Source organism: Perna viridis, chromosome 7 (genome assembly GCF_037379345.1).
Source record: "Perna viridis isolate PV_CMFRI_1.1 ecotype Kerala chromosome 7, ASM3737934v1, whole genome shotgun sequence".
NCBI lineage: Eukaryota > Metazoa > Mollusca > Bivalvia > Mytilida > Mytilidae > Perna > Perna viridis.
The window spans coordinates 9853875-9868759 of NC_142451.1; the positions used below are offsets into that span (position 1 = coordinate 9853875).

General features: G+C 32.8%; 1 protein-coding gene across 1 annotated transcript in view; it reads right to left on the reverse strand.

Annotated features, from left to right (window-relative positions):
• Positions 1–120: 120 nt before the first annotated feature.
• Positions 121–14885, reverse strand: part of LOC148611258 (valine--tRNA ligase-like) — a 39551-nt gene continuing 24786 nt past the window's right edge. Inside the window, exons 23-24 of the mRNA XM_088591595.1 lie at positions 6622–6768; positions 121–3364 (exon numbers count right to left, since the gene is read on the reverse strand). Of these exons, the coding sequence (XP_088447721.1) occupies positions 3296–3364; positions 6622–6768 (216 nt within the window). The 3' untranslated portion in view covers positions 121–3295. The remainder of the gene's footprint in view (positions 3365–6621; positions 6769–14885) is intronic.

Sequence of the window (14885 nt, forward strand, 5' to 3'; positions counted from 1 at the left end):
TCTTGAGTTTTTCCGTGGAATATACGTACTTGGCAGTGGTAGAGGTTGTCGAGCAATATATTTTCTGCCTTGGTGCTACCGTACACGTGGGAATATGGACATCCGAAATCCCCTCATAAGTTGTACAGTAGGAATATTTGAGAAATTTGGGGTCATGCATTACCATTTGAACTACCGTACAGATATATAGGTCGGTCTCAAAAGGAAATCTAGAGAAACCATAACCGAGAAAGAATCAATATAGAAAATACACCAAATACTATGATTCGGCTAAGTATTCAGAACATTGGAAAAAACAACTAGAATCATCAACCCTTGGAAACTCCCAACAATAATTATCTCCCTTCATGCATGTCACATGTCAAACCTATACATATATAAAGTCTTTTTTTTACATAGGAAGAGTACTTGCTGAACAACCTCTATAAAACTTAAACCTATAAACTGAATGACCCCTTTTTAAGCACCCAAAAAAAATGGTCTTCTTCACGCCTATCTACATACTAGTATTATGCCAAACATTTGTTTGCTTCCTCAAAAGACCATGAAATAAGAGGAGTTGCATTTTATAATTGACCCAGTCAGATTTCTGCATGCTCAAACTTTTTGTGGGGTATTTAACAATTGAGGAGACAACTGGTTTTATCTGGAAACTAAGAAGATGGGCTCAGCATTCAATTGAAAAAAATGATTGCACAGTAAAGGAAATTAGAGAAAAAGTATCCTGGGAGTATGGCCCAGATGCACTGGAAGGGTAATCCTCCTGTGCCAATGTCTAGGTATGTTTCTTGTCTGTGATTGCCATGTCTTAAATTAGTAAAATAAAGATTAGCATGTTAGCTATAATAACAAAACTACTTGGTTTTTCTTCACATGAACAACAATTGTAGGAGATTTTAACTGCCAAATACAAAAGACTGATTTTTGAAGATAACATAAAATATTATCAGAAAGCAAATTACCTATACTTTTCACCGATTTTACATGTCATTACTTCCTTGACATTTCACAGGTGCAAATGATCAATTCACTATAACCCAGTTGTTTTGTCACATTGATTTTCCATGTCATTGGAAGGATATTGATCAAAAGGTCATATTACTAAAATAAAAATCAATTTTTAAATTCCTGTCCAATATATTGGGAATATATATATATATATATATATTTCACATTCATTCATAAAAACAAACTCCCAGAATAAATATTTAATGAGTATTATGAATCTAAAACGATGTAAGTTAGTTACGATGTGTTTATCATAAAGAGGGCTACAACCTTTGTGCTTATCCTTTGGCATTGCTTTCATTCTGTATATTCAACCTATACTGAAGTGCAAAGAAGGGAACAAATTTTGACAAGACAACACCAACATTAACAAAGAACAAAATTATATACAAACAAGAGGCTCCCAGGAGCCTGGATCACTTTCCTGGTTAAATTTTTGCCTTTCAAGGGCAGTAACTCTAACAAGGAGTTGTCCAATCATTTTGACTCTCAAAAACATTGGTATGACTTTCATAAGGATCATTTCAACAATCTATCATAGTTTTCAAGATATTGGCTGAAAACTGCTAAAAACATAATTTTTCATCTGTCAAGAGCAACAACTCTAATAATGAGCCCTCCAACAACTTCAATTCCTTGCAGATTTTTTAGGCCTAATTGTAAGGATAATTTTGCCAATTGAAAGAGTAATCAAGGGAACCAAGGTTATAGCATTTATCAAAAGAATGTAATCCAGGGACAAAGACCAGACATGGAAAACATACATACACAACAAAGAACATAAAGTAACTAAAATCATACATACAAAGTAACAAAAGCAAATGAGCAACTCCACTAAAAACTGGGAGCACAGACAAGGTGCACCAGTAGGGTAAGCGTCCTCTGCTTTTCTGAAAACACCCGCGAAAGAATTGGCTGAAAAAAAAATCCCTAAAAAAAATTTATGCAGAATACCCTAAGGAATATTCATTACAAGTTCCAATCTAATTGGTCAGTTAGTTTCAGAGGAGAAATTTTTGAAAGAAATAACATTAAAAATAGCAATAAAACTTAAAAAAAAACAGCATAACTCCAACAAGGCTTAACAGGTTAAAATGAAAATTTGACCACAGATAGATATCATCAAGCTAAACACTTCTACCTGGTAAGAATTTAGCTAAACTTAACAGATTAGGAGACATATCTTTAACACTTCTGTCTGACCCCTTTGTTCTATTTTCAGTAGCAGCAGCCATGTTTTTCGATGGACCAAATATCCTCAAATTAGTTCTATACAGAATATCCTAAGAAATATTCATACCTAAGTTTGTTCCAATTGGTCAAGTAATGTCAGAGGAGAAGATTTTTTAAAGAAAAAAACATCAAAAAGAGCAAAAAATGTCAAAAAGGGCAAAAACTTCAACATGGCTAAACAGATTAAAACCAAAATTTACTACATGTATCAGATAGATTTCATTTAGATGAACACTTTAACCTGCTATCTGAATTTGGCTAAACCTAACAGTTTTGGAGATACATGCAAAAAAACACTTCTGTCTGACCCTATGTTCTATTTTTAGTGATGGTGGCCAGGTTTTTTGATAGATCGAAAATTTCCACATAAATCTATGAAGGTTACCCCAGGGAACATTCATACAAAATTTGGCTCAAATTGGTCAAGTAGTGTCAGAGAAGGAGAGTTTTGAAAATTTGTTAACATTGACTAAAGACTACAACAAAGAAAGATTTCAAATGCTCACATAGCCTCTGGCAAAAATGTTTACTGAATGAAACAGGAAGCCAGAGAAATATCCCACACATTATTTAAACAAAAATTTTTTGACACCAAAATTGCATCATGAGTTTCTAATTTTTAAGGGACATAACTCTGGTACAAGAAAAGTGAGGTCTTCATAGAAGTGATAAGTATTGCCAGTTATGTAAATTTGTATGTTTTATGTTAGGGACTTTGTCTTTTAAAAGAAACCATTTTCTCAGTAAATAAATGGAAGGAAAAAATGTCTGTCTGCTTGACATGAAAAACTGAAAAATGTAATCACAGAACAGCAATTCATTTTGCCTGTCATTCCAATATAAAGAGAAAATTGATGTATGAGCCAAGACCAGAGTATGTGCAAACATGTACAGACATCATTATAACACATATATGTGCCATTTGTCTAAAGGCAATAAACCATCCATAATTTTGGTTGAGATAGGCCAATTTAATGAAAATTCTTCCTCGATATATATGATATACAAAATCATAAATAAGAATTGCAATGTTTAATTTGTTACTTTAAACCTGCTATACAAGTTCTTCTATCTGTTTGATTCTAACTTCTAAGGCATGTTTCTGTTCTTTTAATATATCCTCCTATAACACAAAGAAAACCACAGTAATAAAAAAAAATATTCGTTAATTTTGGGAAATCAAAATCTGTATTTGATGCTGTCCAAAATAAAAATATTGTAAAAAAAAATCAAACATTTCAGCATTTCGCACATCATGACTTGCTAAGAATTAAATCTTGTTCCCTTAACTTCATCAGTAGGGGAGCAGAACCATAACCCTTGGCTAGAGAAGATGTAATTAGGTCTCAGTATGGTATTAATTTTCCCATAGACTTCAATAGTGAAGTGCATATTTTTAGGATTTTTTAAAAAATATGTAAATTGATTCAATAAAACTTTCACTTATGTAGCATTTCTAAGGACATGTGAAAAAATAATTTCCCACAAAGAAAATAGGGTGTGTCCACGAAGATCGGACAGAAAAGTAGTCTTGAACTATAAATAGCCATTTTCCCTACTTTCACTTTCGTTTTGCACTCACCAAACCAACCTTTTCAGTGGAACATTTTTTATGTTATTATGTTAGATTTTCTTTTAAAAAAGTTCTTCATCTTATAGTGTGATGTTTGCTCTATTTTATACGTCATTGTTCGTATCTTTTGACAAAACATAAGTTTGTAGAGAGGCAAAAACAAAATGCACTATTTTTTTATAGCATCCATGTTTTGACGTACACCCGCTCAGGGATATGCAATACGATACTGGTATCTATTACTAATAAACATTTCAATTTAATCATATAAGTTGTTGCTTTTCTGCTAAAGTATTCATTTTCATATTGAAAATTCAGAATATCATTGCCCTGCTACAAACATGAGTTTTCTATTAAATTTTTATATAGGTACCCTATTCCAGGCAGAAGACTAATATCTCAATGTTAGCCAGAAAATATTACTTTTGATAAAAAGCTGCTGCATTAGTCAAACTAAGCAAATTTGTGGTTTATTCTGACATGGTAGATACATGAGCTGTACTATCAGTTCCAAATCATTATTAAATCCCCACTTGTGAGTTCCATATATGGAAATAATAATATTCGAACCTCCTTTTTTGTCTTTAACTCAAGGGAGCCTCTTGTTTAAAGTAAAGTATAATGACCGGTACAACCAACTGTTCTAAACTATAGATATGGTCATTTCAATTATAATAAATCCAGAAAAAATTATACCAATATCATAGTTTTAAAGAAATATAGCTTTTCATATGTAGAAAATACAGATTTTAAGCCATTTTGGTACCCCAGGCAGATACAAATGGACCTCAATATGACAGGAAAAGAATTTTTTCTTTAAAACAGATAGCTATGATGCAAGAAAAATAGTTTACTGGTATAAATATTGTAATAACATTGGTCTGCTTTAGATACTTTTTGAAAAAAAAATCAGTTTTTATATGAAAAAACACCATTATTTTTCTTGCCACATTAGAATCTGTCCATTTGAACCACTAAAAAAAAAGTCCACTAAAAAATTGGCTGTTGTTTTTCGCGACATTTCTGTGTTTAAAGCAACCACACAGTTATATGGCAACTCATTTTAGCTATTTATTAGAAAGAAAAACAAAAAATAAAAAAAATATTCATTTTTTCATATATAAGAGGCAATGTATGGAAAATGACTATTTTCAAGTCCTAACCACATACTTAAAATGTGTTGTAACTTGAAAACTATCCTTTATGCAGGAGTATTACTTGCTTCAGGTTACCTGAATATAGATATGCTCATCATAAATAGTCAAGATAATAATTTTATTGAACTGATATCCTACAAATTCATGAAAACAAAATGCATTTCCAAATTTGGTAAAGATTAACCATAATTGCAAAAAACCAGAGCTACCATAAAAAATCAGGTTCAAAAGTTGGCTAATTCATCCTAAAAGTGTTACCTGCGTTGGGGTACTACTTTTTCAGCTGGTAAAGACCACTTGCTGAATATCCAACTTTACTTGAAAAACTGGCTTACTAGGTCTCAGTATCGTACTAATTTTCTCATAGACTTTTATAGTGAAGTGCATATTTTTAGGATTTTTTAAAAAATATGTAAATTGATTCAATAAAACTTTCACTTATGTAGCATTTCTAAGGACATGTGAAAAAATAATTTCCCACAAAGAAAATAGGGTGAGTCCACGAAGATCGGACAGAAAAGTAGTCTTGAACTATAAATAGCCATTTTCCCTACTTTCACTTTCATTTTGCACTCACCAAACCAACCTTTTCAGTGGAACATTTTTATGTTGTTATGTTAGATTTTCTTTTAAAAAAGTTCTTCATCTTATAGTGTGATGTTTGCTCTATTTTATATGTCATTGTTCATATCTTTTGACAAAACATTAGTTTGTAGAGAGGCAAAAAGAAAATGCACTATATTTTTATAGCATCCATGTTTTGACGTACACCTGCTCAGGGATATGCAATACAATACTGGTACCATTAATAGCATAGGCTCTTGTGTAGAGAAATAATTGGAAGATCATCAGGCAAAGGCAATCCTGTTAGATGTGTCTTCCAGTAGGATTGGCATTTCCCATTGATTGTTCAATAATCTATCTACAGAAAGGCGCCCAATGCAGGTCCGGATGTTAAAAGAATAGGCCTGCAGCAGCGCTAAGCTTGTCGTAAAAGGCAACTAAATAGTGCTCAGTACCCTAGCCGGCGTTAGGGCACTCTGCCCACAGAGCAACTGGGATGTGTGCCCCAGGTGGTTGAATGGGGTACCCCTGGCGTGTTACATGCTAGGGTTGTCAGGCTATATTACGGAAAACCTGACCGCAAACCATAGTGGTGCACCGTGTTGGGAAAGATGCCATGTTCCTCGCACGCTATAAAACCCTACTGTGGTATTCTCCCGGAGTAGGAACCATAGGGCTCCGCCAGACGAGGCTAAATTGCCCGCCCCTACCCACCTCTCCCTATTTCCAGTGGCAATCAACATTTGTCCACCCCATTGTCCTTGTGTCCCATCCCATTTTCATTTCACCATCATTTCATGTTCATTTTATCATGAATTTCATGTTTATCGTCTGAATATAGCTGAAATTGTTGCTTGGACGTTAAACCCTAATAAACAAACAAACTCTACAGAAAGGCTTGTAATTCTTTTTCACTATTCTTAGTTAACTTTGAATTGATTTGTTTCGACCAAATCACTGAAATCATGACCCATTAAAAAAAGACAGCTTTAGTTAGCACAGAAATCAGAGTTCCATTTACCTTTGTCTGCTAAAGTGTAAGTTCCAATTACCTTTTCCTGTCTGTTCAAATCTAGTTCTAATTACCTTTGCCTGTCTGTTGAACTTGGGATCATATGATTTGTCAGTAAACCTTCTTTTCTTCTTCTGTTTCATCAACTTTTCGAGCTTCATGTCAATTTTAATTATCCTATCTTTTAATTTCTCAACTTCCTGGACTGGATCAATTACACCCTGGAATATAAATTGATTCTCTTTATACTCAGATTAATACGACAGGATCCTTACAGTTGACAAATGATAATGCTCATCACAATGCTAATGTTATTAATCTTCCTGCAACAATTTCTGAGATCATAGAATACATACAGGTTTGGCTGGAGAAAAGTGTAATTTGAAATAATGATTTTTTTCATCAACAGAAGCTCATGGTTTTGTTGGATAGGCCAAACCATGAAATTTGGTTTCCAATAAAAAGGAAATTCTCTTTGATGTGTATACTGAAAACTTCAGAACCACGAATTCAAGAATCCACAAATTAGTGTTTCTTCCCTAATCCATGAAAACTGGTATTCATGGAGTAGAGTACTTTCACAGTAACTAAAGGGCAGCTTATGATTTATGAACCAAAAATCAGTATAAACGAGTGTTTCAATATTCACAATTCAAATTCATGATTCTTTTTTTAAAAAAATGGATTTTCTAAGTTTTTTATATATGGAATAGAGTTAACTCTGAATAGCAGCCACCTTGAAATGACCCTTTTGTCTATTTTTCTTTAATACAACAATGTACTACACAGGCTAAACTTCATACTTGTATTCTAAGTTAAGTGAAAGTCCATTAAGCTAATTTTCGCTCACCTGGCCATGTGAGCTATTGCCATCACTTGGTGTCCATCGTCGTCGTTAACAATGATACAAAACTACTTGAAACTACTTGACCAGTTGAAACCAAACTTGGTATTAATGCTCCATAGAGGTCAGACAGAATTTTTTCGCATATATCTCCTAAACTGTTAGGTTTAGCTAAATTCTGCCATGGGTAAAAGTGTTTAACATGATGAGATCTATTTCTGGTCAAATTTTGGTTTTAATCCGTTAAGCCATGTTGGAGTTATTGTCCTTTTTCAACGATTTTTGCCATTTTTAATGTTATTTCTTTCAAAAATCTTCTCCTCTGACACTACTTGACCAATTGAAACTAAACTTGGTCTGAATTTTCCTAGGGGTATCCTGCAGAGAATTGACGTGGGGATTTTTGATTTGTCAAAAAACATGGATGCCATTACTAAAAATAGAACATAGGTAGTTTTTCACATATATCTCCTAAACCATTAGGTTTAGCTAAATTCTTTCAATTGCTGAAATTATCCTTACTGTAAGGCCTAAAAAAAGTCTCCAGGAATAAAAGTTGTTAGATGACTCCTTGTAAGAGTTATTGGCCTTGAAAGGTGAAAAATTACCAGGTGAGCGATTCAGGCTCCAGGGAGCCTCTTGTTTTAGATCACTTCCTTCGGTAGATGAAATAAATTAACCTACAAGTCTTGCCACTCTTTTAACTAATTTAAAGCTAATTGCCTATTGACCTTAAACCAGTAAAATGATAAGTTTTAAGACAAAACAAGAGCCATTTAGGTTAGTTGATAATCAGCAGTTTGAACAGCCTTCTGTAATTACCAGGTATTAAAAGTTAAATATCACACAATGTTTGAGACACATACTATTTTTGTAATGTCTTGGAAAATATAATCTAATTTAAGTTAACCAAGGAAAATATCTAGCAATATTAAAAAAAATTAACTTTCAAAAATGCCTTGAATGAATAAAGTGTAAAATGTTAGTTCTGAGAAGCACTTACATATCACCCAGCACATTATCAGTTTTGACAATTTATTCTTTTCTTTCCAGACTTAAATTGTTCATAAGACAATATCTTATTGAGCCCATATTATATTATATCATATTAGCATAAACAGGAACAGATCCAAGATTTCTGACTAGGGCATGTAATTGTAAAGCGGGGCAAAGCTTAAAACGTTTGGGGAAAATCACAATTTTAAAGCAAAATATATACTTTTTCTCTGATATATTCTGATTTTGAATAAAATTAAGAACTTCAATTTGGGGGGGGGGGGGGGGTTGAACATCACCTCTGATCCTCTTAGAGTATGATACTGATAAAATCTTAGTAATCTACTCAAAAAGACTACAAGAATATTAATCTGAATGCTTTTCTATCAACACTCAAGCAATAACTTCAAGGAGAGCTGAGGTACTGTTAATATTTCCTTTTAAATTTCCCTATCCCATAAAGGTTTAGTTCATTTAAAGTTCATTCCATCTCCCTACCTCTATTCACCCAACATTTGTTCTAGAAGCTCTCTACATTTACTTTCTACTTTATCAAACTAATTTCTATCCAACTGGAATACTCGCTGTGTTGTGTTAACCACTGTTGTTGAACTCTTTTAAGCCTTTTGACCTTTACATTACACATCTTGAAACGTTTCCATTAAAAATTGACGTTTTAAATGTAAATTGCAGAAGAATTACTTTCATAATTTGACAACTTAGGTATGATCAATTAAAGACATGACTGGAAGGATTTCTAAATGTGCAAATTCATGCTTTAATAAATCAAATCATTATGTATCAATAAGGTTTATGACATAGTACTTGAATCTTTAACCTTCTAACTACAGGTTTAAAAATGATTAAACAGAAAATTTGTCATACTTTTGTCTTCTAGGATATAAACAGTATTGTAACGTATCATGTACATGTAGGTAAGGTGCACTTTAGATCAGACAATTGTTGTTATTTTCACTGACTGCCTTGGTAGATAAATAGCAACCATACTGAATGATGAAATTGATTGTTTGATTTTTGTTCTACATCCTATGGTAAATTTCATGCAATTCAGAGTTTTAATGATTGACCAATCAAACAGACCCTGCTTAGTATTAGTCAGATCTTTATTGTGCTATCTCATAGAATCTATAGCCCTTAGGTAGGCATGACTACTCACTAGGACACATCATTGGAGACAATGATTCATCATTCCATCCCCATAAATACTGTGTGCTTGGTGGAAGCTGAGACACCCAGTTTTGAAGTCTGGCGTAACTCTGGCATGTGTTGAACCCACACTCAAAGTAAGCATGCTACTCAAAGACCACAAAGGCTGTTCTGAATGAAGCAAAATTTTAATGTTGTTCCTAGGTACGTAAACTTATTTAAAAACTGCAGTTCTATATTTGCTATTTTCACAGTAAAAGCTGTCAAAAGGAAATAACATTGTTGTGAAATTTTTTTTGAAGAACATTATACTATAATCTGGGGACAGATAATGAATTAAAAACTACGGGAAGGAGATTTGTCACAGAAATGACAAAAAAAAAAAAAAAACATCAAGAAAATGTCCAGGTTTACAGTACTAAAATTTTCATTTCAGGATATCAATTTATCTTCATTACTATTTATTTTTGCAAATTACATTCTGTTCAACATGTATTCCTCAATGAAGGGACTAATTTGCTTAAGAAATTAGGTGAAAATCTTCATATATAATTAAATTTTTCTGCTATGTAACTTGGTGCTTCCCCATAGATAGTTTTATGGAGGAAAAGGTATTTGTGATATGTAATTGTTTGAACAAGTGTTCTGATGGAGAAATTCTACCACTCAGTTACTAGTAAGTTACCTAACATGACATGTAAAAGCTTAAAATATATGTGAATCTTCTGAAAATTTGTTCTCTTTCGAGGATAGGAGAATAGAAAAATCCACCAGAGTTGTGGTGTATGACTAGGTCATGACCCCTACAGCTATTAACATGATAAATGATCTAATTTTCATTTCAGTAAACAGAATCTGGGGACTATCATGACTAAGCAAAAAATCTGCATTGAGGAAACTAAAAACCTATTGAATCAGTGACTTTTTTTCTGTTCACAGGCTGTCCAACACCTTTGGGCAAAAAATAAGGGTTAATTTTAGGACTAAAAATAAGCAATTTAAGGGCTAATTTAGGGCAAAAATTAGAAATTTTAAAACATAAAAGTAACTAACACTGAGAAAACTTTTGATCTTTCTTTCACATCTTTCGTGAATTCCTGACAGAAGAAAACCTGAATATCTGCGATGAAGAAAACATTTATAGACAATTAGAATGTACTTTCTTAATTACAAAACAAGCAGTCATTGAAACAAAAACTGCAAGGATAATTTTAGAAACTGCTAAGACAATAGTGGAGTAACATCAAAATTTAGGAATTCACATGAAAAAAATAAGGGCTTTTTAAGGAATTTCCTACGAATTTCCACATTTTTAAGGATTTTTTGCCAAACAGATAAAAAAAATTAGGAATTTTAAGGAATTTAGGGCCACCAAATAGCCTGTGTGTATGTTGTTTAATCTGTTTAAATTAATATGCAAGTACCTGTATGTCTATTTATAGGTACTGTGTTTCTATTGTGATTCAGAGAATTTTTTAGGAGGATGGTTTTGTGAATTTAACACAATCATTATTTTAACTAGTGTCAAATGAATATTTCACAAGCAGTAAAAATTCATAATTGTAAAAAAAAGAATATTTCCGTTCTGTAGTATGAGGGAAACTTGCTATGATAAGATCTATGCTTCAGACACATAATTCTGGGCAAGTTCAAAAGGATAAAACTCCCACAACATTGGAGGGATACACAGGTAATACACAAACTACATATGACAAGGTATAATTTTAATTTGAAATTATATTAGAATTTGGAAAAGGAGTAAAATTATAATTTGTAAAACTAACATTAACTAAGAGGGTTAGTCTTGTTGTCATGACTAAGGGGGTTAGTAAATTTACCTGTTATCCAACTAACCCAACTCCTTAGCCATGCTGGCATGACTAACCCCCTTAGAAAAGGTTAGTTTCACAAACCGTTTTTTTTTTACTCATTTCCTAAATTCTAAAATAATTCCAAATTTAAATAATACTTTGATATATTGTGTCCTTATTACATACCAAGTTCTGTGTAACTACATTGTGTGGGGGTATAATAAAATCTTCACAGTAAATATGTGTTGTTAATGGCTAATTATAAGGCATAGAATAAACTGATGTCTTTACATCCATTAGTACCGAAATTCAACAACATTTATACAACAATTGAACTGTAGGAGTGTTATTGATTCTTTAAGTTAAATATGTAAGTTGAACTTTGACAGAATGAAGGACAGGGTACTAAAAACAAGGTCAAAACCCAGACGGTTCCTACCTATACCTATCACAATGTATCTCATACTGGTGAAATATGATAAATGATTATTTAAATATCTTAACTTTCTAAAAAGAGAATAACCATTTAGCAAACTCATGTGAATTAATACCAAAAAGACTGTTAATGCAGCGTGATAACCCTTGAACTGAGACCTTGATAAAATGTCGAAGGGTCCTAGATATTTATATAGCAACAACATTATCAGAAGATTTATATAAATTGTGCCAAGTATTACATTGTTCATTAAATTCTGGTTATTACCCTACGTTTTCACATAGTGAACTGTGTTGTATTGAGGTAATTGGTGTAAATCTGTAGACAACTACCACTAAAGAGTGAATTAATGCACTTAATGACAGACTATGTAAAAGTATACTACAATACTGCTTTTACATGGTTTGGTCAATTAGCAAAAAATTCAGTGTTCATTCACGTAGTTCATATTCATTAAATTATTGAAAGTATATTGCACAGATGAAATTCCTATAATCTCTGTAGGCTGTTATGGCTGTAAGTGACTCTTTCTAAAGAATGGGACTACTACAACTAAAAAACTGTTGGAAACAGATTTTAGTGATTTTTTATTGTCCAATCAAACCCTATAATTTTTAATTCAAATGAAATGATATATTCAAAATCAAAATTCTAAAATGAACTCAAGAATAGAAAGACTTATGACAGACCACAGAAGTACTTGATACATTGAAAGCTGTCATAACTCAACCCTTTCTGGACTGTAAAATCTGGTCAATTTATTCAGGTTCAAAATAATTTAAACTGATACAAAGGGATTCAAATATCGTCTGGTTTAGACAGATCTTTGATTATTCGGGATTTGGTTAAAACAAATTTCACTGTATAAGGGAAAAAGTTAAATCCTACACTATAAAGGTAAATAATCAAAATAGAAAATTAACTATGACAAGTTGTTTTCACAAATATTCTATACAAATGTCATACTGTTTACATGAAGTTAACATTCAACCAAAAGATTTTTCACTTAGCAATTTTTTGGGAGTTACATAATATGGCAGGGGTTTGTTGTTCAGCTTAATTATTTACAGTGCCATATATTTAATCATATAAAATATTTACAAGAAATCTTTGAGCCAATGCCTACTAATGATACCTAGGGTGCTTTCCATTATACAGTTTGTTCACTTGAACCACAAATTTGTGTCCCGATATTGGTTTGTACCTAGCGGTTCACCTCAGTCGACAAACCAGAAGTAGAATTAGAGAGAGTTAGTCTGTACCAGTCAATGGAAAACATTGATTGATTGATTATTGTGGTTTAATGCCCGAGCAGCAATATATCAGCTATATTCAGGCGATGAACATAAATGGATAATAAAATTAACATGAAATGATGATGATAATGATGAAATGAAAAATGAGATGGGACACAAGGAAAATAGAGTTGACAAATTTTGATTGCCACTAGAAATAGGGAGGGATTGGTAGGGTCAGACATTTTAGCCTTCTATGGCATAGCCCTATAGTTCCTACTCCAAGAGAATACCACAGAAGGGTTCTTCAACATGCGAGGAATGTGGAATCTTTCCCAAAACACTGTACCACTATGATTTGCGGTTAGGTTATCCGTATTATGGCTTGACGACCCCAGTATGTAACATGCCAAGGTTACCCCATTCCACCATCTGGGGCACACAAACCCAGTTGCTCTGTGGGCAGAGTGTTCTAGCCCCCGGCCAGGGTTCGTAGCACTATTTAGTCCCCTTTTATGACAAGCTTAGTGCTGCTGTGGGTCTGTTCTTTTGACACCCAGACCTGCAAGGGGCCAATGGAAAACAAGCCTTGTTATTAGTGTACAGTCAAAATATAAACCAAGCCAGGAAGTTACCAGACCAACATAAAAATCTCTTACAGTATGGCATATCCATATTAAACTTGGGTCAAAATATAAGGTGACTGTATTAAGTAGTCTCAGAGAAAAAACTGTTACAAGAAAAAGTGTGAGAGACAGACAGACAGACAGCCAAAAGTAATGAGTATATCTCCTCCTTTACTGCAGGGGTATATTTAAGGAATTAAGTAAATCCATTCCTAATATTAAGTCTTAACACAAAAATATTCAACATCCAAGAAAACCTTGCAAATGTCATCCGAGTACTTAATATTACAAACCACTACATACTCATCTTACAGTTTTGGACAATATTCTGCCATATAGGGGATTTAATGTCATGATTTTTTTTTATCTTGTAAAAGAACATTTAACTTCACACTTTAAATCTGATTTTATTTTTTTATTGTCATGATATGTTAGAGTAAACAATCATTCTGTTTCCATGTTGTGGGATACTGTTGATAAATTTGGATATCTATTTACAAATAACACACACAAAAATCAATATGGTAGAAATCAGTGCTAACATGAATCACTTTTCTTTCACTGTCAAATTCCACTGTTTCCTGGACAAAAGTCAACAAATACAAGTAACAATTCATACAATTATCTCTCCTTGAAAAGCCTATACAAACAGGGTAATCCTTCCAATGTTTACATTTAGATAAACTTTATCCTCTTTATTGGTGACAAAGAGGCAATACACATTCAGTGAGTATCGGTGCTTTATAGGTTACAATGGGACTCAACAGGTGTATTATAGTAATATTGCAAAGTCAGTTTCAAGTTCCCTAACTCTTTCACTAAAAATTCGGAAAACAACATTTTTTTCTTTTTTTTTTAATGGAGGCAAACCTTGTACCAAAAGACAATTTGAAACCCCTAAATATATGTTTTAGACCTATTTTACAATGTGTGCACTGATGGACGGACAGCAAAAGACTGGCACATAAAAAAAAAAATTAGTGAAAAGAAAGTATTGTAAATTCAAAATTCATATTATTACAATAATATTTGTCTTTATTGGTTAAAAGGTGACACAATGAAACCTGTCCAAACCAAACACTGGATAACCCAGAAACCTGTGTAAACCACACATCTTCTGAAGTCCCTTCATATTAAATTCAATGTGTTTAGTACCTGTGAGATTAAAATACCTGCCTAAACCAAACTAATCCTTTTTTTAAGTTCACTGTAATAATTTTTGC